At 35.5% G+C, this 11,546-nt stretch overlaps 2 protein-coding genes across 2 annotated transcripts; both read right to left on the bottom strand.

Annotated features, from left to right (window-relative positions):
• Positions 1–206: 206 nt before the first annotated feature.
• On the bottom strand, positions 207–5,598 carry LOC118036030 (NO-associated protein 1, chloroplastic/mitochondrial). The gene is made up of 13 exons (XM_035041723.2): positions 5,116–5,598; positions 4,681–4,866; positions 4,422–4,508; positions 4,247–4,326; positions 3,911–3,992; positions 3,490–3,510; positions 2,729–2,774; positions 2,138–2,256; positions 1,836–1,949; positions 1,638–1,745; positions 1,451–1,540; positions 726–835; positions 207–618 (listed from the first exon to the last, which is right to left on the bottom strand). The coding sequence occupies exons 1-13, from the start codon at positions 5,515–5,517 to the stop codon at positions 369–371; spliced, it is 1,695 nt and encodes a 564-aa protein (XP_034897614.1). The 5' UTR covers positions 5,518–5,598; the 3' UTR covers positions 207–368.
• Positions 5,599–9,841: 4,243 nt separating this feature from the next.
• LOC118036029 (probable aquaporin TIP5-1) lies at positions 9,842–11,203 on the bottom strand. The gene is made up of 3 exons (XM_035041722.1): positions 11,074–11,203; positions 10,357–10,607; positions 9,842–10,213 (listed from the first exon to the last, which is right to left on the bottom strand). Exons 1-3 carry the CDS (start codon positions 11,201–11,203, stop codon positions 9,842–9,844), a joined length of 753 nt encoding a protein of 250 aa, XP_034897613.1.
• Between the last annotated feature and the right edge of the window lie 343 nt (positions 11,204–11,546).

The raw sequence follows: 11,546 nt of genomic DNA, 5'->3' as shown, positions 1-11,546 counted from the left end.
TTATCATGTTTGGAAAAGTCGGTCAATGTCAGATCTATTTTACGTAATATTTTATAATCAAGGCTGATTTGCTACAGATGGATGTGACGAAGTAGGTACAGAGATTTCAATGTCAAGCGCAGAGGTAGATAAATCCAACGGGGGATCAACTTGGTCAGCCCTCAACAACTTTTTTTTTTTTTTAAAGAAGACTTTCAACAACCAGCTTGGCAGGGAATTTTTTTTACATATATAATAGCTCGAATTTCTTTCAAAGTTGGTAGATTTTCGGTTAAGTTACATTTCCAAAATTTGTAATAAAATATGACATATTTATCTATCCAACAGTGCACATTGATTGCACAGACCACATCAAAGAGGCACAGCCACTAATAGTGCCATTTTGGTCTCAATTCTTCTTCTTTCTCTGTCAACTCTCGATACTGATACCACTCTGCTCCAGCCTTGCCTACTGGTAAAGGAGGCCGGACAAAAACCTCCACTGGCTTTGGTACATGCACAGCTAAATGCAGTTCTTTGATAGTTTCTTCCAAATTTATATCGGACCGCCTAAGTGATTTGCTTACTGGTTCCACAGCAATCCATCCGAGACCCGATATAGCTACATCACTAGCAGGCCTGTCCACGCAAAGGAAAAGGTAAGAACAAACTCATAGACTTAGATGACCGCTTTACAAAGCAAAGGCAACCAAAGGTCTTCAAACAATTATTAGTGTAGATTAAACCTTTCCACTTCCTCGAATTTTACTTGCAACTGCTGCTCTAATTCAAGTCCTCTCCAATCTCGTGCTCTCTCTTTTCCAGTTGGAGGTGTCAAAAGAACTCCAAGTTCTTTCTGCAGGTAAAGCCTCTTTATTAGCACTGGAAAGTAGATGGTAAATTCTGAATGATGCAATATGAAAAGCCCACCCAGACATCCAGCGGACATAAACGAATGGGGGGGGGGGGGAATGAAGTCTTCCAAATGACATTTTTTTGCCCAACATATGAAGTACCACTTAGTATGAGTTGATGTCCACATATTATGACCACAGGACAACTATTTGCGCTTCAAACTCAGTGGCACTAGGAAGTTTAAGATAAAGCTTATGTGCAGCATGACACGCAAAAAATATCTTACCACACAAAGATTATTAATGCACCATCAAATTTAATTCATATAACTGGTGCACCTTAGATTGTTCAACAGAGAGTGTTAATAAAACTATTTGGTTTACAAGATAAAAAGAAAGTCAAATGCGAAGACAAATAATAGCCAAGGACAAAGAAGTATATACCCTTGATGATTTGACTTGGCTAAACAAAGAACCTTATGAGCGTTCCTGTCTTCATTGAACCATGCCAAAATAAACAGTACGGGATCCCACAGCAAGTAATTCACCAGAAGAATGGTAAATGATAAACAAGCATGAGTCATGAGTGATAATTACTCAGACCAAATTTCGATTACCTGGTAAAACTCATCAGCTTTATCAGTGGGTACTACATGAATCTGCAGAGCCTTGGGACCATAAAATGTTAAGCATGTTTCAGGGAGAACCTGAAAGCACCGACAGTTGCAGCATGTTAAGTCCAGAAAAATGTCAGGCAAGGAAAATCAGTCTGACTACAGAGAATCCAAAAGATCAGAGTATAACCTTCAAAATATCAACTCTTACAAGACCTCCCCAAAAAATTGAAAATCCATTCAAGCCATTGGATTGGATTTTTTCTGCCATCCCGTTTTCAGAGGCCACCTTAGAGTTCTGGTACAGCACAGTCAAAAGCCATTAATAAACTTCAAATGGTGTAGTGTTGGAAGGCTAGTGTTTTAGTCTATTTGGATGAGTACATACAGGAAAAGATTGACCCTTGAGACGACTTCGAGGGGCAAGAGCAGGTAAATCTTCTGAATGAACCACTGCAGCTTGTCTGTGGTGGAGATGAACTCCAGGTGTGTCATATAATTTCTGCAGAAAAAGAGGTTGAGTTATAGGCTTGGAAAAAACACTAATTTAAACAAATATAAGAGCAAAAAACTTCATTACTGCCCATTAGAGGCTATAACTTGTCACCAAAACCACTATCAAAACACAAAATGTATTTACATAAGGGAAGCATCCTAGAGTACATATAAGTACTGACTAAAACAGCATACCCCTCCTCCAAGGAAAGCATCAATCTGAATTGGACCTAAGGTCGTTCCAGGAACAGCCGATTGTATTGGTTTGTATTTTCGAGCAGCAGCAGCAGCTGGATCCCGAAGTGCCATTGTTTCTGATGTTAAACAATAACCAAATATTAAAAGATTGGGCAAACAATTACTATGGGAAAAACGAATAAGAAATAAAAGTAAAAATAAAAATCTCTTTAAATGACTTGAGGTATAGAAGAATGCAAGTTAAAAAAAAGGGAAGAAGTGGACAAGACTTGCAAAGGATCTTAAACATCAATGAAGAGAAGGATCCTGCTTGAGGGTTTGTGTGTGTTTTCCCTCTTACAGGGTTGGATTATTAGTAAATAAATAAACCGAAACATTTGATCAGCTCCCACTGTGAAGTCTAACGTCAAGGAAGATATGAACCTAACTCAAAAGGAAGATGAAGATAATGCTTCTGGAACAATTTATAGTTATAATTCGAGTTTGACCTTCCTATTATCTTTGAAACTGGATTCCCTAGATACAAGTTGTTGCTCACGCTTTCTCTCATTTAAATTTCCACTTAATAGGGAAATAGCATTGACTTACTCAGTAAAGCACTGATGAATGCAGATTTCCCAACATTAGCTGAACCCTGCAGAAAAGGTGAAATTAAAGTATTAGATTAGCCAACTCATAGTTAAGCAATTAAAAAATTGCTGAAAAGCACGGACAATGAACTCCTGAGACCAGGTACTTGGGGTTCTGAGGCACAGACAGACTTTTATCACAAGTAGCCAGGTTGGACAGACCAAATATCCCCACTTCTCAAACAAATTAGTAATAAAACGTTTAATCAAATATAATACTTTCATTCTTATTGTGAAAGCAAACAGTGTCCATGTAAAAACTGCCCTTTTCTGCCTCTTTTGCTTGCTTATAACTTTAGAGCATAAAAATGTTGCTGAATGGAATGATGATTTTATATGTCTATGCATTATTCCAAAATGACACCAGTCCATGTCTCCAGGAATTCAAACTTGAATGATGTTAAAGAAAATAAGTACAAAAACCATGATGATAAAAGCAATAAATTCGTGCATTCAATCAATTAAACTAGGAGACAGGCTAGCAAGAGGGCATTTTATTTTACCTTCTGATCAGTAAGGGGGTTTGCTTCTTAGCCTCTCTCTGTTTTTTTTTTATTACAAATTTAATCCCTTTCTTGGAAAGAAAACAAAAAAGGGGTGACATTAATTAGTCTTTCTCACTGTTCAAGCATTCAAATCATCACTGAGAGAGGGTCATGAAACTTGTAAACGTCTGTTCTGCAAATTAAAGTGAAGCTTGTAATTCAAAGAGTTACTAACCAGAATGTAAACGTCTCGGCCCTGCACCACAAGAATTAGCATTCAGAACATAGATTGACCTCAAGAAAAAAGAGAACAAATCATTCTTGTATAATATCGAAGTTTAATCATGCAATCGCAAGTTAGGAAAGGCATGTCTGTAGTAATAAATTAAGATGATAAGAGAGAGGTATAGAGATGGTATATAACAATGACCAAGAATAAGACAGCTTGGCTAGCTAGTTGCATTGGCCTTCTTTACATGTCGACATTGCTGTATGTAATGTGAAATCAACTCATAAATAGGATCCAAATGGTAGAATTTGACTGCCATCAAGTTCAGCCAAACCATGGGCTGTTATGAAGTGGAATAGTAGCAATTTAAGCTACATATTTATGGGTACAAACATACATATATACAAGGCAATAGAAAGGTAGAAACCTTTTTCTCCTTTTGAATTTCTGACACAACTCCAGCAATCCCAACTAATGATTTAGAGCTGGTGAGATGGACACTCAAAACACTGCAATGAGAGCAATCTGTCTCAGTAACATGCAAATCCAGGCTTTCAAGTCATAATAAGATACTAGTAACCTTATTATGGAAAGTTTTAAATTCTTTTAAAAAAATCAACTTAATTTGATTTATATAAACAACACCTCAAAGTTCCATACCAAGTAAAAGGAATCAACATGCATAACTTTTTCAAAGAAATATTTGATGAACTCACGTAACACCATAGTACTTGAGTGATCTATACAGAGTGGGTACACTTACCTAAGCTTTTTCTTTGTAGTGGCCTCTACTACCCAATCACCAACACAATTAAGATCAGTGTCCCTAGGAAGGAGATCAACCTGAAAGTAAATCAATGAGGAATTTGACAAACTTTGCTGTAGAAACCAAAAATTCACATTACAAAGTTGCAAATCACCAACCTGCAGAATATTACCTTAGTCACAACTAGTATTATCGGATTGGCACCAACAAGATCACGCAAGCGAGCCAAAAAGCTGCCATTGAAGTCCACAACATCAACCTACTTCTCCAAGAGATCCATAGCATATCAGACGCCCATGTATTCAACACATCATAACAACAATTTGCGGCGTTGTGAATCTCATTTTCAACCCACGAGAAAGGAACAAAAAAATTCAAAGTAATGCATTAACTTCTTCCTAAGAAAATGTAATAAAACAGTAAGCACTTACCAATTTGACAATCAAGGCTTTCTCTTGCCGCAAATGAGACAGCTTTTCACGAAGCTCATCGGCTGAAACAAACTGCTTCCCACCGGAATACCCGCCATTTCCACCAACAGCAGTTATCATGTGCCCATGAGATAAAAGCCTGCACCTTCCACAAAGAACTGTCCTAAGTTGCCGGTGTCTCTTCTTCTGCAACCCCAAGAAAATCAAAGCTTTAATAACCACTCTCACATTATCAAAATTGCACATTTTTTTCACATGCCAATAAATCTCTCACATGTGATGATCAACTGATATCTAACTTATCGTCTGGACACAATTTCAAAATAAAACATCTCAGCTCTCAAGACCAACCATGTCAAATGTCTCTCTGCTAAAATCACCAAATAAACAAAGCCCACAAAACCATTTTAACCAAATAGCTTTGTTTCAGCATACCAATTCATAAGTATCCGGGTCGACAAAACCCGGAGCATCAGGATCCAAGGTATGCAACGGAGCTCCACATCCATAACAACTAGCAACAGCCGTATTGAACTTCAAAGCCTTCCCTTTCTCTCTTCTCTTACTCTTCTTCACCTCTTTCATTACCAACTTAGCAGCCTCAAACGATTTTTGACGCTCAAGGAACTGGTCTCCTCGGGTAGGAGCAGCTGCCCCGGTGCCATCCGGGTCGGGTATGGAAACAGAGGAGTGGGTTGTCGTTGCTGGCGTCTGCTGTGATTTGCAAAGGATGGGAGAGGGTTTGGTGTAAATTCTAAGGAATTTAGGGGTGAAGTATGTGAGATTATGGGGGAGAGAGAGTGGAAAGAGAAATGCGGAGAGGGATTGAGGTGCCATGGATGACCGTTAAGTGGAGAAGAGAGGGTTTATGGTTGGGGGGTGGGGGCGCGGTTTTGTGGGGTTTTATTTTTAACTCGATAATGGATGAGGATGGATTATGTGAATGGCTAAAAATCATGCATGGTCCTTGTACTTTTATACCTGTTCAAATTAAATCTTACACTTTAAATTTGTTCAGATCAAAGTTGTTCTTCTATGAAAGCGCAGCTCTAGGATCTGCTTATTGATGAACATGAGCTTTTATTTTTGATTTTATCATATTCAAAACAATTTAAAATTTAACTTAAACTAAACAAATATATAATTAGATCGCAATGTTAAATCTTAGGCTTTGTTTGTTTCAAGGAAAATGAATTCCCGGAATTCATTTTCCTCACTTTCCCATGTTTGGTGACTATCAGGAAAATAAGTCAAAGGCAGTCAACTTAAACTTTCCCTTTCCCCGTAGGAAAGTGTTTTCCTTCTGATAAAGAAAGGAAAACACTTTCCTTAGCGGACGCTGCCAATGAATTTTAATTAACAGCTACAGTAGTATCGCATTTTAATTCACTGCTACAGTAGCAGCGAATTAAAATGCAATGCTACTGTAGCAGCGACTTATAATTCACTGCTGTAGCATTGAATTTAATTCGCTGCTACTGTAGCAGTGAATTTAAAATGCAAAGAGTTGTTTATTTTATTTAAATAATGGATTTTTGATTAAATCAAAGTTTAATTAAGTCTTCAAACTCAATTAAATTCTTGATTTCATTAATTAAAATAATCTAAATTTAATTAAATTAATTCTCCAATTAAACCTTGATTTAATTAATTAAACTAGTCAAAAGTTTAATTAAATCTTTAAACTTCCAATCATGTTGCCCTTAGCCTAAATTTTAATTCATCCTTCATTTATTTTATTTTTATTTTTCATCATCTTTTTTTTTTAAATAATAAAAATAAAAAGATCAAAATTGGGTTATGACAATTGTAAGTGATTAAATATTTTATATTAAATATTTTATATATATTAGATAAACTTGAAAAAAAAATTAATTCATTAATAAATTATTTTCCAGTTCATTTTCCATAACACAACCAAACACTGGAAAGTGTTTTCCAGTTCATTTTCCATAACACTACCAAACATCGGAAAATACTTTCCCGGAATTCACTTTCCAGGAATTCATTTTTCCCGGAATTCACTTTCCAAAAGGAAACCACTTTCCTGCAAACAAACGGAGCCTTAGTATGGGATCAAGTCTTTCTTCGTTGTTGCTCTTCCAAGAGCTTAAAATATTTTTCATTTTTTTTAGTTTTCTTCTCCTTTATTTAATTTTTTTCTAATAAAAAAAAAAACTATTCATTTTGGGAATTTCTATTATGTTATTTGTTTTCAAACAAAAAATAATATAATATAAATACATTTTTTCAGTTTTCTAAGTTGAAAAAATGTTTTGAAATTCCACAAAATTATTTACATTTTGACATTAAAAAAAATATTTTTTTCTTATATCTAACATGCTAGATGATTTGCTCAAAGCAAATCTCATCAAGTTACCGGAGTTGAAACCTTTTAAAAAACAAATCAAATATACAACCTAAATTATTACAATTACCATCATTTGACTAGCTACCTCGTAGAGAAATATTTTGTGTTAAAAGACAAGATAATGAGGCTACATGAAAATAGAAATATTGTTTTCAATGAAGAAATAGAAGCTTCCAACAACACGGCTATAATGAATTTAAGTTCACTTTCTACAATAAATTTTAGCTTCTTTGAACATATGGAACTTAACATCCTTTTTTTCTATGAGGTTTATTATGTTCTCAAGTCAAGCTTATGTACAACCCTTATACCTCATGTTGCTACTTAAAGCCTAATTCATCTAAGAATTGTGGCAACAAAGGATAAACTTTATTCACTCTTAAAAAAAAAAGGGAAAACATGTATAGATGACACAGCCAATTATAATAAGAATTTCAATGGTGAAGAATATAATTGATGAGTGAATACACAAAAAGATACAATGAAAGTCGATACTAGTTAAAATGAGATTTTTCCATCTTAAAGTTTAAGAAAACCCATTACAATGAATGAGTACATGCCAAAAAAATCTAAGAAAGATGGAAAATGCATTCGTTGCTTGCCATTAATTTGGTAGAGTGAAAACTCCTACTGAACAAGCCATAAAAAAAACCGTGATGAATCTTCAAACCTACCTCACGATGTATGCTTTAAAGAGATATCTTTCAACAATAAAGACTAGTTACTTGGATCAAAACTCTATATTCATCATTTTTTATCAAAGGCTATGTTATCAAAAAGATGATGAATTATATTTTAGTGAATGATGGCTTAACTATCAACATACCACCTTTTAAAATCATGAAAAAGCTTAAGATTTCTATAAATGAACTCTTCCCAAATGCTCCAATGATTTAATACTTTAATCAAGGAAAATTTAAAGGAAACGATAAGACTTGTGATACATATAGAAGATATGAAATCCAATATATTTTTCACGTCATAGACCTTAAAACTACCTATAACATAATACTTGGATAATCATGATACACGCAAATAGTGTTATATCCTCAACGCTTCATCAATATTATAAGTATTGTTAAATTGATAAGTGAGGAAGATAATGGCAGATAACAGTTTATTTATTATAGTTGAAATCTGTTTTACCATTACAAAGTATATTTTAAATCAACTATGATGAAAAAACTGTAATATCCACTTCATTACTAAAAAGAAAAAAAAGTTGACTCTAGGAGTTCAAAAGAGCCTAAGACATCTTTAAAAAAATAACTTCTCTTATGAGAAATAAAGAAAAAAAAAGTAGTGAAAAACCTGGTTGATAATAATATATTAAGTAAGGTCATGGTACTACACTATATCCTAGTGTCACAAAGAGAAGAGGGTTAATCTTCTTTCACTAAGGATGAAGAGAGATGTCAAAGGAGTGAAAAACTTAACCTTATAAGCTATCAATCTCGTAATGGCCAAATTTTTAAAATCTTTATTGAAAATGTTTGTTCATCAAGTTAAGTGGGTGGTTACAAATATCAAAGAACTTTATAATAAACAGGCAAATGGATATTATCTCCACTCTTATAAGCTTTCAACCAAGATTGGTTATAGTTGTGAAGATATCAATAAATCAGTCAAGGATGACGATATGACTCGAATGGAAGACAAACAAATTTCTACAAAAACTAAAAAGGCTTAGAGAGAGAAGAAAACTTTTGGAAAAACTAGAGTTGGTTTTGGTTATGAATCTTCTACACTGCTTTATTTTAAGATTAAAAAAGAGGATTCACAATATATAACTATGGAAGAAGTGAATGAAAAATAACGAAGTCATCCTATAAGAAAACAGTTTATGAAAGTACTAGTGAATTTATTTTTTGGAATATAAAATAAAATATTATCAATATAAAAAGTACAAGTACACCCCTTTTTTCACGTTATTTATATATATATAAAAAATGAAATTAGTGTAAACTGAATCCTGAATTGCCTTGACATTCCAGGTATCAATCGAATCTTTTTATAAAATGAAACTTCTGAAACTACAATGTTTGAATTGCCTCTACAGGAATTTGTAACATTCCACAGCCCAAAAGGCTGGCTGTTGGTGTCATTACCCTCCTGCTGGGCAACGAGGTTCTGCAAACCTGCTTGCCAGGGCCTCTAAGCATGGATTGATGATGATTATTTTGTTTATTAAACATCAAGTTGAATCAGAAAAGGCTGGTGTAATCTCAGCTGTTGATAGGGTTGATTGTGTGGTGATAGGCTCATTATATCCGAGAGCAAGCACGAGCTACTTCTGGGGCCCTGGGCATCGGAAGGTCACGGAGGAGATGAGGGAAGCTGAACAAGAAGCTTTGGGTCGGATTAAGAAGAAGGGTAGTGTGGCTTTCTTAGATGGGTTTGCTGTGGCTCATGATGACCTGATGAGTTTATAAGAATCGATTTTTATCATGCTTTAGGATGGATTGATAGATGTTTCTTGGGAAAAAAAGAAAAAGAAAGGAAAGGCAACGCATGTTTGTTCTGGAAAATGTGTGCTTACAGCTATGATCTGGAAATGGTGAGAAACGGTGGCCAAAAACCAAGTAAAGGAATAATTCTAGAGAAGTAAACATGAGCAAACAACCACGATTCCAATACACGAGAAGACAAATAATAAATGGTGATTAATTTATTAACGATTAGAAGTCAAATAAATAGGAACATTGTTATCACTAAGATTAAAAATAAGACCAAAAAAGCAGCAAATAATAAGAAAACATATAGCAAAGTTTCAATCACAGCAAACCGCAATTAAACTCCAACACCTTCGACAGAATCAGGAGCTTGAGTAGGGAACACAACATTGTCATAGAGAAGCCCGGCAACTGAGGCTCCGATCAAGGGTCCCACCCAATAAACAGCCTGGTTTTTGAACTTTCCGGCAATAACTGCAGAGCCAAATGCACATGCTGGATTCATCGAGCCACCAGAGAAGGGTCCAGCAGCCAAGACATTGGCTCCTGCCATGAGACCTATTGCCAAAGGTCCAATGGCACCCAATGAACTACGTCTAGGGTCTCCAGCAGCATAAACAGTGTACACCAAACCAAATGTCATCACACCTTCTAGCAGGGATGCTCCAAATCCTGTCATTTCCTCTGCAATTGTGTAGGTTGGAACATGCTACAAAATTCCAGAATAGAAATTACATCTTGGTGATGGTGCAGGACAAGAAAACGTAAGCAAATATTGTTAGAGCATAATTCCAATCAGGTAGAAGATGCTATCCAATCCAACTTGCAAAAAATGCGAAGGGATTTTATTACCTGTCCTACAGTGGTCACTTTCAGGAAAATGCTAGCCATAACAGAGGCCAACAACTGAGAAATCCAGTAGAATAGAGCAGTGGGCACATTAATGTGGCCTCCAACAGCCATGCCAAAAGTGACAGCAGGATTTACATGTCCTCCAGAGGCATTTGCAGCAATGTACACCGCCGAGGAAAGTGCAAAAGCATTCGCAATAGCGACTATCACTAGGCTGGATGGATCTGCTGCTGCATCTGGCAATAATTTCCCTGACATACACACCCAAATCAAACCTCAGCCTTGAAACTTGTCAACCGTTACTTGCAAGAAAAGTACTAAATCATGTCTTTTTCTCTTTCTAGTGTATTTCAAGTGCGAAAGAAGAAGAAAGGGACTAAACTTTCTAGCAAGTCACTCTGATATGATACCACAGATCAATATTTTGGAAGTACCTCTGCATGTCATTAGAACAAAACCACAGAAGTCCACAACTAAGCTTGTTTCATGACCAACCAATTCAATTCTGTTTACAAATCATCAAACAAACCATACTAGAATTGACAAATGGTCCTGAATTTCCATTTTACATGTTAGTATTGCGTTCGAAAAAAGAAGAAAACGATACTGATTTAAATACAAACGAGGATTATTTAGACTGACATATTGCAACAAGAAATGGATAATCACGACAACCCCTTTTAACTAAACAGAATACAAGTGTTATTCAACACTCACTTGAAGCCATGGCAGATCCTACAACTGCAAACACATAAAAGAAAGTGGAGATGAACTCTGCAAGATAGGCTCTAAGAGAAGCAGGAGTGACAGATTGTTGGAAACGTGCAGTCAGTGATGTTGGTGCCATTTTACCAAATATCAACATGTGGCCAAGACAAGAGTTTCAAGTCAGGATTTTTCCAAGGCAGGAGATTAGAGAGAAATTGCAAAATGTAAAGCAGTTATAGAGTGATTGCAACAATGTTCATATACGTATATGTGCGTCTGTTCAGGGTTGCCAACCCATGATTCAAAAATTAACCGCTATATAATACGTGGTAGAATTTCATTGCTACTTTCTGTGATTAGCAGTTTGTACAGTTGCCATCCTTCTGTATTTGTGAAGATTCCCTAGATGAACTTTTACTTCAAAACATAACACTAACAAAGTTATCATGGTATAAGATCAATTTTGCTGAACCTCATCAGTT

This window comes from Populus alba, chromosome 1 (genome assembly GCF_005239225.2).
Source record: "Populus alba chromosome 1, ASM523922v2, whole genome shotgun sequence".
Lineage (NCBI taxonomy): Eukaryota > Viridiplantae > Streptophyta > Magnoliopsida > Malpighiales > Salicaceae > Populus > Populus alba.
Note: the sequence above shows the minus strand (reverse complement) of the source record. Positions and strands in the feature narration are given on the sequence as shown.

Excerpts from the sequence above, each read along its gene's own strand:
- LOC118036030 (XM_035041723.2), bottom strand. The coding sequence starts at position 5,517 with ATGGCACCTCAATCCCTCTCCGCATTTCTCTTTCCACTCTCTCTCCCC. Across the intron at positions 4,327-4,421 it reads TAATACTAGTTGTGACTAAG|GTTGATCTCCTTCCTAGGGA; the intron begins GTAATATTCTGC and ends ATTTACTTTCAG. Across the intron at positions 2,775-3,489 it reads GCCGAGACGTTTACATTCTG|GGTTCAGCTAATGTTGGGAA; the intron begins GTTAGTAACTCT and ends CCTTTTCTGCAG.
- LOC118036029 (XM_035041722.1), bottom strand. The coding sequence starts at position 11,203 with ATGGCACCAACATCACTGACTGCACGTTTCCAACAATCTGTCACTCCT. Across the intron at positions 10,608-11,073 it reads AGGATCTGCCATGGCTTCAA|GGAAATTATTGCCAGATGCA; the intron begins GTGAGTGTTGAA and ends TGTGTATGTCAG. Across the intron at positions 10,214-10,356 it reads AAGTGACCACTGTAGGACAG|CATGTTCCAACCTACACAAT; the intron begins GTAATAAAATCC and ends GGAATTTTGTAG.